Source organism: Pangasianodon hypophthalmus, chromosome 15 (genome assembly GCF_027358585.1).
Source record: "Pangasianodon hypophthalmus isolate fPanHyp1 chromosome 15, fPanHyp1.pri, whole genome shotgun sequence".
Lineage (NCBI taxonomy): Eukaryota > Metazoa > Chordata > Actinopteri > Siluriformes > Pangasiidae > Pangasianodon > Pangasianodon hypophthalmus.
The window spans coordinates 1,150,084-1,168,966 of NC_069724.1; the positions used below are offsets into that span (position 1 = coordinate 1,150,084).

An 18,883-nucleotide genomic window follows, 5' to 3' on the forward strand; every position below is an offset into this window, starting at 1 on the left:
CCTCAAAGCGTCACGCAGGTCCTCTGAGCCACTCGGTACGTAGATAAAAAGTCTAAAAAGCACAAGAGAAAGCAGTACTTTCTGCCTCTCTGTTGATTTCTTACTAAAGTCCCTTTAGTATCTCCTCGCTTTCAAAGACAGCATGAGAGCATGCTTTTGTAGAACTTCGTGTTGTTATGCAACCGTTCAGGTATTTCTTTGCTAATTGCAAAAAAATACTACTTTTTCAGAGGGTGATTCTCCCTATAAGTTTAACTTTCTGTTCTTCCTTTTCATATTGCTCTGAATTTTTTAATCATTTGATTAATTATGGCACATATAATTAACAAAGTGCTCGTTATAAAGAGGAAAGGCACTTGTCAAAAAAATTCTCTTCAAAAACACTTTGGCTGTTCTATAAACCCAACCACTGGGTTGAGTTAACGTTATCTTAACGGTAAAAGTAAACTTAATAGTTAAATCATTTCAAAACCAATAGTCTAGATAAAGAAGCATAACTAAAGCTTGGTTAAAAATAACCCAACACTGAGAAGGTGCTATATCAACCCTTAGTTGAGTTACTAGTGTTTTAATGAGTAATATCTTCACTCAAAATATAGTCCAACACCTATATTTCTCACCCCTGGTGACATTTTTCTGCAGGCCCACTTCCAAATAATCAATTCCAGGCACCGAGTCTGACACCCAATGGCTAATCCGCGCTTTCTCTTCTTTTAATAGGAAAACATGTGAGCTACGGTTTGTTATGTGAAAGCCGTCAAATGAGTGCAGCCTCGAAGTGGGATTAATTTAAAGATGAAAAGCAACACGCATGAGCTAATTCATGCATGACCAAGTGGACTTCGCTTCCAGCTGTGCATGGTGAACTTTGTTTTGTTTTGCTAATTTAGGATGGAAAATGCAAACAGGAGAAAGGAGGAATATTGCTCGGGGTTTTCCCTCGTCGCTTGCCTTGATGGCTGCTGACATAATTCCTCAGAAGTGTGTGGTGTTGGTATGGAGGAAGAGCAGACCTCAGTGTGTTGTGATAAACCCAGTGACTCCTTATCCATCGGCTCGTTAAGACATTCTTAGAAGAAAGCACTCGATTCCATCGTGCTGGGAGATTAACATGATGTTGCTGACATGATACGGGATTTTGTTCGACCATTTATGTTAACTTGAGTCACCTTAGTTTAGAAAACTTTAACTGGTAGATAATTCATACCTTTGGAAACCTGAGAAAATCCATATGTGCCTTTAAAACTTAATGATACATAAATTATACAAAATTTACATATTAATGCACGCTTTCTAATACGTTATCGTTTCTATAGTAACAGCTCACTCATAGGCACTTCTCCGGCAGACGCGCCACAAAAAAGCGTGCTGCTGTTTAACAAAGTAAAACCTATAATCGTTAATATCGTGAAGCTTTCTTTTAGGAAATGTTTAACAATTATGGAAGGAGTCTCCAGTGTCAGCGCTTTGTAACAGTCAGTAATTTTTAGGACAGAGGAGTTTACGTTTCGCAGTTTCTCAGTAACACTACAAGCTGCGTTTTTGTTTGTTTGTTGTTGTATTAACTTCAAGAGAGTGAAAAAAGAGACGGTGGTGAGGGAACGACTGTTTATAGCTGCTGTAACGTAAGCGAGAACAGGAACTAACTTGTCTCAACTAACACTCAAGTGTGTTTCATTAATAAATTAAGTTGTATCTGTGGTATAAGTGGAATAACACACTTGAGAGGTGATAGCATATCACACCACCTCGGTGTGGATTATTTTACTGGAACAGCATGGTCCACTGTGTGCTATTCCTTACTTATCACTGTTGTATGTGAGTAAGGACTTCTTGATAATGTGTAATTCGATGTGAGATTTTGATTTGTTTGCACAAACGTTCAGAGCTTACCTAAATGTATTCAGGCTTCGCAGAAAACATCACACAATCTAATCTTTTTTTTTGCTCTATTTTATATAATGCAGAGGTCTATATTCTTTATCTGCTAGCAATTAAAGCACAGCTTTAGAAAGCTCCTCTAACGAATTAGTAATTCCCTAAGGTGTTGATGTAACTGTATTCTGATCCGCTGTAGCATTGCACAATTAATTAAAAAGAAGCGTTATCATCCTACCATTTAATTTGCTCAGGCAATGTGTTTGTTAATGTGCTGCACGCTGTATTTTAGCAATTACTAATCAGTGTTTTAGCATCTCTATATTTTAAAAATCCCTCGGTATTTTAGCAAGTGCATCCAAAAAGACTGCACAGCCTGCTCGTTTCTTTCCATCAGTATTACCACGCAGCCCAGCAGTTCTGTTAAACACGGCCATTTTGGCTTCGTGTCTAATTGAAGGGGGTTTTGAATATCTTCGCCTGCGCAGTCAGAGAGGATGAAGTGCACTGTCTGAGCTCGCTGGCCTGTTTCTCCTCCGAGCGGTGAAGTCAGCCACATCACGGTGCTTATCTGCAGGGCACAGCCTGTGCGAGACTGACACAAGCGAGTGCGACAGCAACAAACAGGATGCAAACTAGCACACAAATTGTGTTGGTACTTAGGTGTTCACAAGGCATGTTGTGTAGAAATAAAGCAGACAGGAGACACACAGCTGAGTTCATGATGCTATAATGTTATAATTCAGGTAAATAATTTGTTGTACCCGAGTCTACCAAGAAAAATAATTAATCTTAAGTGGTTAGACATTAGGCTTGTGCAGTATAACAATTTATTTATCTCTACGCTGCCACGATATGACATACTTACGATTATATTATATTATATTATATTAGCAGACCTGCCACGCATTTTGTGTTGGAGGTCCACAATTTAACATCAGAGAATTGGGAAATGATCCAATCGACATATATTAACCGATATTAACTGGAAGCCCCGCCCACTTCCCTCCATCTCACATGATCCCGACTGGACTCGTGGAAAACTCTCGCTTTCTGTCACGGTAAATGGAGAATGTGAAAGAAAATCTATCAGTGTGTGCTCAACTTAGCTAACATTAGACAAGTTTATAGTTAACATCATACTATATTAATTATTAGGAATGTCACTGATAAAAGTTTGTCCAAAAATAGTCAAAAATGGCACTTCCTCTTTTCGATAGAAAAAAAAAGGCGGAAATATTGTATTTCCCAAGGGAAATATTTTTCCCAAGGACTTCAACATAGTGTCAAATCTAACACTTTTACAAATAGTGTTACTGGTGATGAAATACTAGAAAGTGATAAAAAAAAAAATTCACATTAATTATATTTCACGGTTAGCTCTCAGACACGTCCAAACAATCAGCAGATGAATATTAGAGATCTAATTTGTAAAATCATATCCAAAATGTACTTTTTTTACTATTTACTGCACATTGCTGTAGAATCACCTAAAAATCCACCATCCAGCTGAGTTTTCGTGATTGTCTCTGCCTGTAAGCAGTTCCTGACCGCGTAGCTGGTAATAATATTACGCCTCCACTACTCTCCTTAAACCTGAAATGGTGGAAATGCTCGCTTTCCTGTCTTTTGTTTTTAGTCTATTGGTTTAGACGGTTAAATTTAAAATGGTAAATCGTGAGCAGGGAAAAAATCAATATCGCACAAGACATTAAAGAGATTTAAGTGAAATGTAATGAAACAAAACAGAAAGGGTGTGAAATAACATTTTCGTCTCATTTCCATTACTGATTCAGACAGCGTCAAAATGCGACAACACAATCAGTATAAGCAATTTTCCATTACGCTGATCTTTTCCAAACAGTTCAGCAATTTGAACTTTCTGATTCTGACATGCAGCAGCAATTATTCCTGATTATTCAGTGAGCTGCCGGTTCGGAAAGGTGGGGAAATTCTTTTCGAAAATATTTCTCCAAGTCCGATAATGGGAGACTGCATATGTTGCAGAGGAGGACAGAAAATTTCCAACATCCCCGCCGCTGCCTGAGCTTTGGATGTTGCTGAAATGGCAAAGGTTCTCCAAGAGATCTTTCTATCACAGTAGCTAACAGTGGGTTACTGCGCAGATATTATGGACCCCGACCTTACAAACCATTAGCCAAGATGTAGTAATAAAGCTATTACAATTAAACAATTATAATCCCCATCACCAGCAGCGATTTCCAAAGGGAACCTAATCAGTGTGTTATGCTCGAGTATTAACAAAGGTGCGATGCACTAGTGTTACACTCGAGTGTTATGAGCGAACTAAAATTAACGCCATCTTTTGTGTTACTTTTCTGTACAGCTTAGCTGTGTATTGTACGTAATTTAGCAGATATGATAACAGAGGTATTTAGTAAGAAATACAGTTTTAATCATGAAAGCTCATCACGTTGATTACCGATTATATCCAGATTTAATTCCAGCAGGTGCTACAGTCATCATGACGGTCCATAACAACGAGAATTCCTCTCTGCAGAATGAAAGAAGGACAAGTGTACAGTTTTCCTATTCGCATATCAGAGAGGTTGTTGTTTTTCCCACATCCTCTTCTCTCTCTCTCTCTCTTTCTCTTTTTTTTTTTTTAGCATTTTATTATTTTCAGTTTCTTTTCATTGTTCATAAGGAACCGATCTTTGAAAATAAATTATTCACATCTACGACAGGAACATCAATTACTATTGAAAATAATTTACAACGCTAACATTTCATCATTACGCTGTATCGACTCACACCTTCATGGAAGTCAGATGAAGTGAAGATCATTAGCGGTAGGAAAAAAAAATACACCAGATATATTTATGACAGATCCCAACAATCTATAAATGTTGTTTTTTAACTGGATTTGCTTTGAATGATGCAGATAATGAGATAAAAATGGCACAAAGAGTGAATTTGCAGATTATCTCTATGGATTGTGCATACTTAATCCAGTCAGATGAGATGTCTTCACCCAGCTAGCTTCTCTGTAAGCCATCGACGTCTCCGCACTAATGATTTCTACTGATTATGTGACATTTGAAATTGAGTTCTTTAGGGACTGGATCTGTTGCCCTGCAGATTATGATACAGAATAATGACTGCATGCGCCCTGCGGGTTATTTTGTTCGCTCTGACTCACTGAAGTCACCACATCCGTAGTTTTTAAAAACTCCAGCTTCAACGATCACAGAAGACGTTCGACTGCATGTGTATTAAACTGCGGCGTATTCATAACCGAACCTGTGGTTTGCTAAACGGCATAAACGTTTTATCTTTCTCAGAAGGAAATTAAAGATCATTAGAGATAGAAGACTGGCTAGCAGCAGTAAACAAGCAGGAGATGATAAAAAAAAGTCATTCATGAGGGACACTGGAAGTCCTAAGTGCCTTGCAATTACACAGCATGGATTTACATCAGTCAGCATAATGACTTGTAGCCATGGCAACATGATGCCAATTCTTGTGGATGCCACCTATTAGACTTCATCGGTTAAGCTTTTAAGACTTGCGTTTGACCAAAATGTGAGTTTGGATGACTATTAAACCTACCAAACACCCCTCCACCTCCACAAAAAAAAGATGAAGTACTACTAGAAGAGCGAAAAACAAATCCAATTCATCAGAAGGACGTTTTTCATTTGTCAAAAATTCTCTGCAACAACTGCAGTAACCAGTTAACCTACCTCCAACCATGTCTCGTTTAATTTTTTGGAATCTGTTACAACGCTAATTTGGCTTATACACCTACTGGACGCTTTATTAGGAACACCTGAATACATGTACAATGTGAAAAAAATTGTGATCTCAGTCACTTTCATAGTTTGAAGATTGGAAAGATCTTCGTCTGTCCAGTTTGGGTGAGCCTGAATCCACTGTAGCCTCAGATTCCTGTTCCTGGCTGATAGGAGAGGAACCCAAAATGGCCTTCACCTGTCGTAGCTCATCTGCCTCAAGGTTCGAGATGCTTTTCTGCTCACCACGGGTTGTAAAGAGTGGCTATTTGAATTAGCAAAGCCTTCCTGTCAGCTCGAACCAGTCTGGCCATTCTCCTTTGACGTCTCTGGATGTTTTTCTTTGTTTTTCGCATCATTCTCTTGTGTGTGTAAATCCCAGGAAATCAGCTGTTTCTGAAATACTTAATCTGGCACCAACAAAGCCACTGAGATCATCTTTTTCCCCATTCTGATGCTTGATATGAACATTAACTGTATCTGCATGATTTTATGCATCGGATTGGATAATTGCAAGAAGAGTGTATATCCCGAGTAAGGACAAACTGTAAGGACGTTGACAAACATTGCTTGCTCAACAATATCCATTACAATAGTACAAACTTATTATACAGCATTTTGCTGTCTAGAGAGACTATTTTTAATGTAATGTTTGTCAGTTCATTTCGAGTGCATACAGAATCATTTGGAGAGAAACATACACAGTATTAAAAAGAAACGTGTGGGGGGTTTTTTGGGGACAGTGTAATCAAGTAAAGTCTAGGGAAATATGAAAACACTGACCCTGCTTCTTTTTCTTGCAATAAAGATCTTAAAAAAAATTCAGTTCCAGCCCAGGAGACATTAAACCTCCTGATGTCAGCAGTGGCTTTGCTCTACAGTGCACTTTTGAAACAAGCCGAGAATTAGCCGGGCTCTTGGGGCGAGCCTCTGACTGGCGCTGCCACCCTCAGCATGCATGAGGCTCAACATAGCACCTGAGTTAGATTAGACTCGTGTCAATTTCAACACTCCAGAGTCATCAGACACAAAGCCTGCAAGAAGGAAGTGTGAGCGAGTGAGGCAGAATGATGCAATAACTGAAAAAAAAAACACAAATAAAAGATGGAGGGGGAAAACAAAGGAAAGGTTTAAAAGACTGAAGGACGCAGGGGAGAACATAGGAGAGAAAATAGGAACAGGAAAAAAAACAGAAATGGAAAAGAGTAGAAAATAGAAAGAAAATATTAGTGTAGTGGAAATAGTCATAATGACCAAGAGAGTGGCTATAGAAAAAAAAAGATATGTAGACACAAAGATAGAAAAAAGCAGAAACGAAAAAAAGGAGACATAAATTAATGATGCAGAAATAACCTACATTCTCAAGCAGCCCATTTGGTCTCGTAAATTTAGAAATATTCTTCTACTTAACAACAAAAATGACGCAATCAACCAGAGATATCAGCACTTGAATACTGGTTACCTGCAATTTTCTCCTCGTTTCACTTACTCTTCTTGTCATTTCTTCCTGTATAGAATAAAGTAATGGCTCCACAAGGCTGCACAGTCATTATATAGTTATAATAAGTAAGGAAAAACACACAATGGACTTTGCTGGTACAGAAAAATAATCCACCTCGAAGTGTTTTATTCCTTTTACACCACAGGGATTTTGCTAATGATTACAATTTTTAATTTATTTCTTCAAGACTCCAGAATCCCGTCATCCTGGGGACGATAAAAATAGGGTACAGGACGATGTAAAACATGTTTTGGGATGATCATGTTGTGTGCATTTACACTTTTCAGTGGAATCCAAAAGTCTGAGAGCACTAGTGAAAATGCTTTTATTTTGCATTCTTTTCTAATTTAATACAACTATTTTCATTACAAATTACATTACTGACAACAACTTGAGTGAAAAGGAGAATCTTTACCTGAATTTCAGAGTTTCTTAGTATTTTGAACGTTCCCTTTTTGCTTTAATGACAGTTTCCTGATTAAATAACAACAAATAATGCTTTTTTTCTAACTGTTTATAGTTACATTTAATGCAGGGCTGGGCAATATCACAATAATAATAATATTGATATCATAATATCAATATTATGATATTAAAATATACTTTTTTGGTGATATTGGGTATTGCAATATCTATCTGAAACTCATGTAACACAGCTTATTAAAATTGAAAAATGTATTCTTTTAACAGAATTTTATTTTCCCTCATTTCAATACTAATTTAATTTTGAGATTACATTTTAAAAATCCTTAAATCCTATTTTGGAAGAAAAAAAAAAAGCAACAGTGCTGTTTAAATTAGCAAAGCTAAATATCGCAAAACATATAGTGTATCGTAGAAATGTCTTAGTGTATTGTGATACGACATTTTTGTCTTATCGTCCAGCCATAATTTAACGTTCCCTCACCAGCCGCTATTTTCTTCTCTCTCTTAAAATTAATGAAACAAACAAAAAAAAAACTCAGCTTGTCATGTTACCAAGAAACCGTAAAGCATAAACTCTTCTGTCTCTGACACTGGAGACTCCTTCCATACGTGTTAAAGAAACTTCGCCTACCACAAAGCTTCCCCATATCAACGCTGATATGGTTTTCTTTGTTAAACAACACTTTTATTTTCTATGTTTATTGATAGCATTAGAATATGCGGAGTGTTCGCCGTACAAGTCCCTGTCAATGAGCTGTTAGTTCAGGAACAATAACATATTAGAACTAGTGCATTAATATAAAACTACTATAGACCTTCTGAGGCATGAATTCAACCTCATGTGGTATAAACTCTGGAATAATGGTGGCTCTGGGGTTCTGCAAGAGTTGCATCAACACTGAGAGGAAAACATATTTCTATTCAGATACATCTCTAAGCTAAGTAGCTGAGAATATTATATAAAAGTCATGCTAATCAACGTCCTTTTCAATGTTTCTGGAAAGATGGTACAAATACACAAATAAATAAATGAAAAAAAAAATCATAAGGAAGCGTACATGCCTTATTTTCATCTCAGACTCAAAGGCTGATTAATGTTAATGTTAACCTGGCTAATTATTGCTTTGTAATTCAAGTATCATTTTACGCTCCATATAACATGACAGAGTGTACAGTTTTCTTCTCACCATTAGGTCTCATCCTGAATACAAAGTGCTGCCACACAGCTGTGGTGATTCATCTTGCGTACCAGAGCCAATTGTGTGTAAGATTAAGATGCATACATTTCCTCCATCCTGCCTTGTTACCAATTACCTTCTCTCTTAAATGATCCTATAACAAAACATCACACTTGTGTGTTCACCGGGACAGGAAGAAGGACAAAAAAAAAAAATCTCGGCACTTTGTCTCTTGACAAGCAAATGTGCACTTACTTCATTTGAAGGTCAAGTAGAAACAGCTCAATTCTCACACATTCAGGTATTTGTTAAGACAGTACATTTTAAAAGATTAGACAGATATATCAAACACCAAAACTGTGTCTTACCATGTCTGTATCTGATACCGGTCCAAAACTGGTGACGTAGATGTTGGTCCGAACTTCAGTCACACTCTCTGATTAAGTAGAGAAGAGAAATAAAGCACAGATATAAAAAAAAAAACATTACAAAAATGTTATGCTGTTCTAATTTCTGACATTTCTCAGTATAAAACGGAGAGGAAATGTATCACAGAAGAAAGTCTGAACAATGTTCCTAATGACTGAGTGGGTTGCTATCACAGCAGCCGACTAATGAGCAATAGCAAAAAATAAAATAAAATAAAAAAAAGAAAGAAAAAAAAAAGGAAATGGGAAAAGTGTAAGCTAGTGTTTGCTTTGGTTTCATTTAATGTTTTTATCATGCCTCATCTGGTAAGATCATTACCATAAAAGGCGACACAGGCTGTGCTTGAGAAGGGAACAATGGAAGTAAACAAATGCCTTGCATAAGTATTCACCCCCCTGTACATTTTATAGTGTTACATCCTGGAAGTGAAACGGATTTTCTGACATTTGATTTGCATGATATGTCTAACATTTGCAGGATATACAGTATGCTTTGTACATATAGATTTATATTTAACCGCTCTTTACAACCGTGGTGAGCAGAAAAGCATCTCAGAATGCTACAACACGTCGAAACCTGAGGAGGATAGGCTAGTGTAGGCAACCAAAGTGGACAGGTGGAAAAGACTAGATGACATTGTTCCAATCTTCAGCTGTCTGGTTTAAGGGAATATAAATGATTAACCGAAGCTCTTGACCTGTATCCGCAGGATGCACTGTGCTGCTGACACATGATTGGCTGATTGAAAAACTGCATCATTGAGCAGGTGTACAGGTGTTCCTAATGAAGTGGCCTGTGAGTGTGTAGTTAAAATTAGTATTCTAACAGATTCCCAAAATAAAACAAGGCCCCATTAACTGTCATTTTTGTCTACAATCTTTGAAAAACATGTCCTTCTGAAGAATGTGGGCACTGGATCTACTATTTACTCTTCTAGTAGGACTTTATCTTTTGCTTTTTATATAGATAGATAGATAGATAGACAGACAGACAGACAGATAGATAGATAGATAGATAGATAGATAGATAGATGTTTGTGTCACAAGGGTTAATTAAACCAAAGATTCTGATTGCCATTTTGAAATTCATATGTGTGGATCTGTGAGCTGAATGAGGTTACTGTAATTTTCCCTACTTTGTTTTGTTTAGGAAACTCTCTCCACAAACATTAAATCACATCATCAGAAACTATAATGATCCAGTCTTTGGGGCCTCCTTTGGAGTTATAAGTGATCTAAAGAGAGTTTTGCCCTGTGCTACTTTCCTTCTTTTCTCTACTGTTGTTAATTTACATAAATTGCACAGTCATGATTAAAAACAATTTAATTGTTTTAGAATGTCAATCTGCTATGGATGTATGTTTCAGAGATGGAGCTGTGCTGTCACTGCTTAGCAGGGAGTCGATCCACAGCTGGGTCATTACACCAATCCATCACTGCTCTATGGTTAATCCACAAAGTGGACAGTACGGAGGACATGAAGAAGAATCAGGACACAAATTTGCAGCTGACCTCCTAGACCAGGGCGCAGCCTGTTGTCATAGCCATCCAACAAGCGGTCCAGAATCCGAGTAAAAATGGTGATGTTGTCTTTGCTGTCATCAGGAAGAGGCTCTCGATGCCCTGCTACGGCCCTGTAGAGTGAGGAGAAGTGTAAGATAAAGTAAAGGTTAGGGGTGACAGGTTTGGCCTGTTAAGGATGATATAAGAGAAGATGAGTCAGGCTGAAGCAATACATGAGGGGAAGAACAGGTAGACAAATGGATATGGTGAAACAAAGGCAAGAGAGGAAGTGCTGGTGATGTGGACAATAAAGAGAGGCGAATAGAAAGGGAATATCAGCTTGATATAAGTCAGTATCTTTGATCTTTTATACTTTCAACAATTTATGCAGTTTCTGCTCCTCCAGTGAGCGTACCCGCGACTACAAATCACCTCAAATCAACTTTGTAAGAGAAATAAAAGAAACGTTAATATATATATATAACTGCATCTAACAAGAAGTAAACAGTGAAGAGCCTGGTGCAACTTTCTCTCATCTTCAACCTCCCAATACATCCAATTTCCTGCGACTGAAAAAACTCACTCACTTATCCAACTCTTAGTTGGATCCGTCAGTGATTCGTCCAGCCTGGTAATGCACCAGACATTCACAAATATGTGTAAGTGTGTGTATGTGGTTGAATGAATGAGTGACAAAATGGAAGTCCAAGATGATGAAAAGATGCTACTGCATTGTTAAATACAGCTCTGCGGCAATCATTATTTTGGGTTTTGGCCGAATAATAAATCTCACGAGTCAGAAATGGTGTCTTAAATATGCAGTCAACCTTCCCTTCCTTAATTAATTTAAATATGCAGCACAATTAACTCTTGCTGGGGTCATGTCTCCCCAGTGAAACAAGAGGTACAATGGAGAGCATAAACGGCAGAAAGCTGACGACATAATGAGCATCCTCAAATCAAATCAAGGGCTTCGTCAGGACTGACCCTGCACAATTAGTGTTGAAGAATCCAACAACGCACTCATAAATATGCAAGAATTGTAAAATACTAATGAGCCTTCCCTCTCCAGAACATGTACTGCTGTAAACATGTACTCGCTTCTTACACTAATGACACAATGTCTCCATATTGAAGTTTTGCTGTAAAATTAATTAGAAAACCCACTGTTATTGACATATCTGAAAGGAAGGTACAATTAGAAAGTTAGAATCTAGCTAGACACCAGAAGGGCAAGGACACTGGAAGATCTCCATTTTGTGTGGAATATAGATTGAATAGCAGTTTTCTTCACATTCTTGAAGATCGCAATAAATCTGCTTTCATATCTCTCCTGGTTATTTGATGTGAAGTGCTTGCTACATACCTTTCTGTAGCCGCAAAATGCTTTAACTTCATTAAGGCGGATTTGTGCAGTACATACTAGATATTGTAGTTACAGAACACTGAAGGGACATAAGCACAATGACAATACAAAATTGCCGACGCAATTCATCACCCGATTGTGGCCAGGGACAGCAGAGTAGGTACAGTGCCACCAGCACGACTCTCTGGTAAATGCAATCCAGATGACTGAGGACCACATATCTGCATTAGCAAGCTCAGAGAACACAAGCCCCATCATCCCTCATTCTGGGTCAAGGCCCATGCTGACTCCACAGAAAAAGAAGCTAGAGGTGCTCTGGCTGGGGCTCTTCTGCTCTGGCTTTCCTCAAATGGAGGTGTCCAGGTCTCCACAAATGGAGGTGGATCTCAGGGTCTCTGTAGTCCAAAGGTCTTCCCCAATCCAGAGCCAAGTACCTGCCAGTATTCAGTATTCTGTCACTATTCAAAGGAATACACATAAGGCTTTGGTGGATTATCCTCTGGCACCACCACGTTTCTTATGTATTGTGTGAGACTGACAGATAGAGGGCCTTCAATTAGCTGGCAACAATCGTTGGGGAGAATGTGCAAGCTGGATTCATGTTAACTTTCCTACATTTTGCCATTTACCGAATACAGGTTGAACTGGCTCATTACAACCCTATGGCTCATTTATGTTGGCCAGACATTCACAGTTACGTACACTGTGATCTTGCCATGAATTAATAATGAGACCTCCAGTCACATTTGCGTCCAATACCAAAATTGGCATGCCCTGGTCACCACTTCATTTTAGTGGACAATGCGATGCAAAATCCTGAAGCAGTCATCATCTCACAGGCATCTTAACCAATCAAGGCACATCATTCATGTCATGTACACTACGAGATTCTTTACGAATTGAAGTGATCTGAATGAGCATATACCACGTGCAAAACCGATGGGTTAGTGTAGAGTCTTCACCGATGGGTTAGTCTGGAGTTTTCAGACGTGTTCTCTCCCCAGCCCAATGTCTCTGACCTCATTGTGCACCACACAACCCCAGTGGCCTTGACTTAAAGTAAAGGCAGCTCTAGGTGGGTGTTCTTCAGCTGACAAGCCGCACTTTTGTTTGTTTTAAGTTTTACATTCTGCGTGCTGACCTTGCCACAGGGGACGTGTCTCACTAAATTAAAGCTCACATGCATTCATAACCAAGGTCTTCTGTGTGGCATGTAGCTGCTGAGATTGAGACTTTTACAGTCAACTTCTTGCGATGTCCTCGTACACTTTATAAGGTGATAATGATCAAAAAGCTAATCTCCCTCGCATGTCATAGTTACAGGGACAAGGAGCAATTAGCACATGATGAAAACTGAGTATTGAGTCAGGAGCTAGCAAAGTTGATACACACTTAATTAGCTGGCAATTTGTTGTTTCACAACACATACTGCACAAGGACATTTCATTAGAAACCGTTCAATTCCTCTGGTTCACTAGGCAGCAGCCAATCAATGCTGTCCCTCAGCAAAGATTTTAATAAGTAGCCAAACCTGTAGGCTTTTACCCCTGACAAGAACATACACAATATGACTTCTTACAGTTGTCTGTGGGGAAGAAAATGTGCCCAGAGCCAAGGAAACCAAAACAAGTGGGACGATAGGAGCTAATGTCAGTTTGATTGGGAGGACAGACTCCATGGCATGCTTCTCTGTGGACTGACATTTCCATTATCATATCTGAGTTAATTAAAGCCTGGTGCTTTTTAGGTGAATTTGAATTAGGCAGCACTGCTAACACAAATAGGGTGTTTATTAGCAGGATCATAAGACTCACCAGGCTTTCTAAAACATTTATGCAATACCACCACTTAGAATAGTGAAACATTCACACTCTGTTGAAACATTCCTATAAAGACTGACGTGAACCACAAAGAAACGGTGCAAATGATGGATAGTGTTTTGGTGGGGGTGGGAAAGAGGGAGAGAAGGAACAAGAAGGATAATAAGACAGTATTGAATCTGTGCTGCCACCCCCTCATCACCACATCATTACAGTCAATAAGGCATGACAAATACTTGAGTAGCTTTCTCAACGGATCTTTAAGTGCTGCTTCATATATCATAAATCAATCAAGTAAGTTTATGTTTAAAGTTGTTTTATTCAAAAGTATCCTGGGATCGTTGTCCTCGCAGTGTCTGAAAACATGCAGATTGATTCTGCTAAAATGTCCCTAAATGTAAATGTGTGTGATTTTATGTGTATGGCTGGCGTAATTACCAGGATTGGCTCCAATTAGGATAAAGTGAATACTGAAGATGAATGAATGGATGCATATTCAAAAGTAACAATGGTTTCAATTCATCCTTAACAATGTGTGCTTTTGGCCATTAAACCTAATGAAAAAATGTTAGATCTGCCAGGACCTTTTACTGAGAATTTTTTTGTCACAGTAGTTTACATTATATCACCAAGAGAGAAAAAGAGCAAACCACCATAATCGATATTTAGGCCACCTATAGAGTGGATTGCTAGGTTCCCCATGGGGACACAGTCAGTTTCTGAGATACTGCAGTGAACATAAAAAGGCTGTGCACTGCCAGACACGAGACATATGTGTCCCCATCTGGTTTCATGTGAGGTGTGTCAAGGCATTGGGTTTTTGCTTCATTCCGTGGCTGAGGCACTAAAGGACAGCGGGCCATAGCGGCAGCTGTTTCATTCCTCTTCATTACCACCACATCACCGCTGCAAATAAAAAATTGACTTTCTCTCCCCCCTCAAACACCCCCCCAAAACTCTCACCATCGTCTCTCACAGTCTCTTCAATGATATCCTTGAAGGAAGCACTCTGTGAATTCCTCTCTCTAACATTCCAGTCTTTTTTGCCCATCATCTTCTTTCTCCTCCTGTGCCCTTCACATCCATCCCTTATTCCTCATCTCTATGTCAATGACTTACAGGGGGAAAAAATGTATTCGGAAGACAGAACCATGACTCAGAACCACCCCTGTTTCATTTGTATATATTATCGTAATCTTTCCAAAGAGCAAACCTCAGCAGAAAACAATCTGCTGAAGTCTAATTACGGTTCAATTAAATCTTGAATATTGAAATGCATTTGCATAAGTGGTCTGGGGAAAGAAAACAGTCAGTGAACATCCAAAATAGAATTATTATCTGACCATAGATGGAGATGGAAATAACAAAACAAAACAAATGTAAATTACATATATAGCAGCATCAGTTACAAAAAAAATACATGCTTTTTGGCAATGCTGACATTCTGTGAAGCACAGGTTCTCTTTCAAGCATTCTTTTAGTATCTGTCCCGCCAGAAGCAATGATCCATTATGGCTTGACATGTGCGTCGTGAAGGCGGGACTTCTTCCTAATCCTCAGCACAATGTCATCTAATCAGTCTAATACCTCTTCTCAGTCTTCAAAAGCATCTCTCAGAAGATGAGCGCAAGAGGCGAGTGAGCTAAACTACATTTATATTTTACTTGTTTGGCTGATGCCTTTATTCAAAGAGACTTACTGTTGAAACCAGATACAACTCAGCTGCTGAGGGTTAAGGACCTTGATTAAGGACCCAACCATGGCAGGTTGGTGATTGCTGGAATTTTAACTCACAATCTTCGATCAGGAGCCCAAAGCTTTAAACACTGAGCCACCACTGCCCACTGCTCAGTTCTTAGAGCAAGCGGTCACTGCTCCAGTATCGCCTCATCTCTCATGAGATCTTTCATCTGGATGCAGCTAGCCTGTATCCAAACAGCCCAAACAGTAGATCCTCCAGCTAGGCACCACATTACACTGTGCTCCAAAGAAAGCATGTGGACTGTGGAATCTCCCCTCAACATGGGAAAGGGCAAAGCCCCAGAGAAGACAGTCTATCAATGTCTGTACAACACACTGTACTGTATGTGCAGTGCCATCCCAAATTCAATTCTCAGTTTTATCATTTATGCAATTAAAATTCAAACCGAAACCCAACTCAGCCCGCAGCACTTTGCCGCTTTGTGAGTGTAGTGTTCTAAAATCCCACACCAGTCTTTAACTCCTGTATACTGGCGTTAAGCTCAGCTCTATCGGGCTGATCAGTGCTGTAGCTCTGCTCTGATCTGCTGAGCACACAACTGCTGCGCCATGCCGAGGGATTTAGCTCACAAAGTTAGAGTCAGTTCCAATGCTGCTATAACAATCTGGATCTGATAATGCCTGTGATATGAAACTATCCGCAAGGGCTCGATCTTGGCTCTGATACCACCAGTATAGCATAACGTACAGCGATTTACTGTAAAAAAAAAAGTTATGGGAATAAATAAATAATGCAGATTAAGTGCTACAATAACAAGTAGGTCGTGATGGATTATGACTTTAGTAGTGATCAGACACTTGTTCCACCAGCCGTAAAGTTACACCTACTGAGTTATAACTCAAGGCTACGTTGATCACGTAGATTTTTTTTTATTGCTTCATAAACTCAAATGTAGTGACCAATTATTTTTAAAACTAGGCTAGGACAGTATTTACGTTCAGCTAAGCATTGAAGCAATCGTGTTTTAGAAGAGACTCATCAGCGTCAGCCTTCACGATGGTCTTTCTCAGCACCGCTGGCAGCTGGAAACTAACTTCACCACCACTTTAAAGCCTTTTAAAACATTCACATAATACCTTTCATTTTAGATGCCCTTTCCTAATGTGCTATAAAATCACACTAAGGGTCTCAGCAATGCTGGATGATAGCACTCAGTTCTGGGTTGTAAATTGGTATCGGCTTTCCAATATTCAGTGCACAATGTAAAATAATCATTCAAAGACCAACCTTGTTAAACTGCAATGATCTATTTTTTTTTTATTGTTTTGCAGAGTCTTACTTTGGCATCCCCTACTGAGTTATTTACCCTAAGGCATTGCATCAGCAAACATAAAATGATTTCTGCAACCTGCCTAATCTTAAAAAAAAAAACAAAAAAAAAACATATTCAAGCCCAAACACACTAGAGGAAAGTTCATTTAGATAAAACCTGCTGGAGACGCCATTTTCTGAAACCAGAATGCTGTGAAGGTAATTACTCTAAGGCTGGATGCTCAATTCATCACTATAAAAAAACATGAGGTTTGTTTTTGATCCTTAAAACATTAAAGGTTGTTCTGTCTTTGTATGATATTCTCTGCATTCAGCTGCATAATTATTATGCAGGACGTGTGTACCAGCTATAGCACTGCTGCTTGTACACTGACTGAGCTCTGATTCTCTTGCGTGCTTCTAAAAGATTATAGCAGATAAACATATTTTCTATTTCAGTTAGCTCATCTGTATGTTTTATCATACGCTGCAAAAACATCTTTAATGGGCACATTTATCAAATAAATCCCATTGTAAGATTGATATAATACTAATACAAGGGCATTTTCATGCATGGTCCGAATACGAGTCCACACCCAAGACCGATTGTAGGCTCGTTTGGGGGCAAGGCTCATAATCGTAGGTTTGCCTTCACACAAAGTTTCCTTACAAACCATGGATCGATTGCGCAATTCTGTATGCCACTTTTGTCATGCAGGTTTGCAAAATGCTAGACACCAGTTTCATCATTTTCTGTCATTTTCTGTGGTACCAACACTCCAGCAGCGAAGAACATGCATGGCAGGTCATCATAAAGGACTCCTGCAAACAAGGAGCCGTTCTCGTCACAAGACATGTTTTCCCTGATGCTCTCAGTGCAAGCAATCGAACCACAAAGTTTGGATGAACCACACCACAGGCCTCCTTGCCCAAAACCTGTGCTTGACCTCACTAATGCTCTTGTGGCTGAATAAACACAAATCCCCAAATCTAGTGGAAAGCCTTCCCAGAAAAGTGGAGCATATTATAACAAAGGAGGACTAAATCTGGAATGGGATGTTGAACAAGCACATATGGGTGGTAAGGTGTCCACAAACTTTTGGCCATGTAGTGCAGAACTTTAGTTATGCATGGAATTGTGGTTCTATAAACCCAGGATAACCACCAGGGTTTGTTGTCATTCAGAACTGGCAAGAACTCTGTGAGAAGGTTTCAGGGACAAACAGCAGTTTGATTGCAGTCAAAGGAGTTAATAGATCCATTTATTCAAGTGTTGGTTCCTTTCTTAACATTACTTATTGCATATTAATTCTGAAGTTCATGGTCTGTTAATGTTAACTAATGCACTAAACAATATTATATAAGGGACCATAACCATAACGTAGAACATTACAGAATTACATGGTAGGTGAGCTGCCCTGTTTTTTTTTGTGTGTGTGTGTTTTTTAATACAGATATGGGTTTATAGTTACCACAGTTTGTGTAAGCCTATTCAGTGCAGCATAACCATTCAACCTGAGGGGTTTTTGTTTTTGTTCTTGTTTCTTTTTTAGTGGACGGATAACTAAGTCTGCACCTGCTCAGTCAGTGCCATCCTGGCTCGACTGATAACACAGTGTGGTTTTTTTTTTTTTCATTACCACTCTGCAGCTTAGAAAGCAAGAGTGTCTAAACCCATAGTACTCTGCAGCACTCTATGAGCAATCCTTCTGGAATTATTCACAGACAGAAACAAGACAGAGTTTCCAGTAGCTTGAGCTTCTGGCCCAATCAAGGCCTGTGACTTGCGGATAATAGGCTTGGCTAGTATTAAGTTAATCGCTGAGAATACGATAATGCAAATCTCTCATACTGAAGTCCCACTCATGTCTACTATTGACAAATGCAAGCTATTTTAAGGATAGTCAGTTTACCAGTCTGCAGACTAACTTAGCTAATGTTAGTGATTATAAAATCCTTGGCGTTATGGTATGGCATCATATTAATAGGCCAAGCTACTGCAGACATATTATGCT

General features: G+C 38.9%; 1 protein-coding gene across 2 annotated transcripts in view; it reads right to left on the bottom strand.

Moving 5' to 3' along the window:
* LOC113541817 (gamma-aminobutyric acid receptor subunit alpha-3) overlaps positions 1 to 18,883 on the bottom strand; it is a 108,835-nt gene that overhangs the window by 61,719 nt on the left and 28,233 nt on the right. For both annotated transcript variants that reach the window (XM_026939013.3, XM_026939011.3), the window contains 2 exons: positions 10,679 to 10,800; positions 9,107 to 9,174 (listed from right to left, as the gene is read on the bottom strand). In XM_026939013.3, coding sequence (XP_026794814.1) covers positions 9,107 to 9,109 — 3 coding nt within the window. In that variant the 5' untranslated portion in view covers positions 9,110 to 9,174; positions 10,679 to 10,800. The remainder of the gene's footprint in view (positions 1 to 9,106; positions 9,175 to 10,678; positions 10,801 to 18,883) is intronic.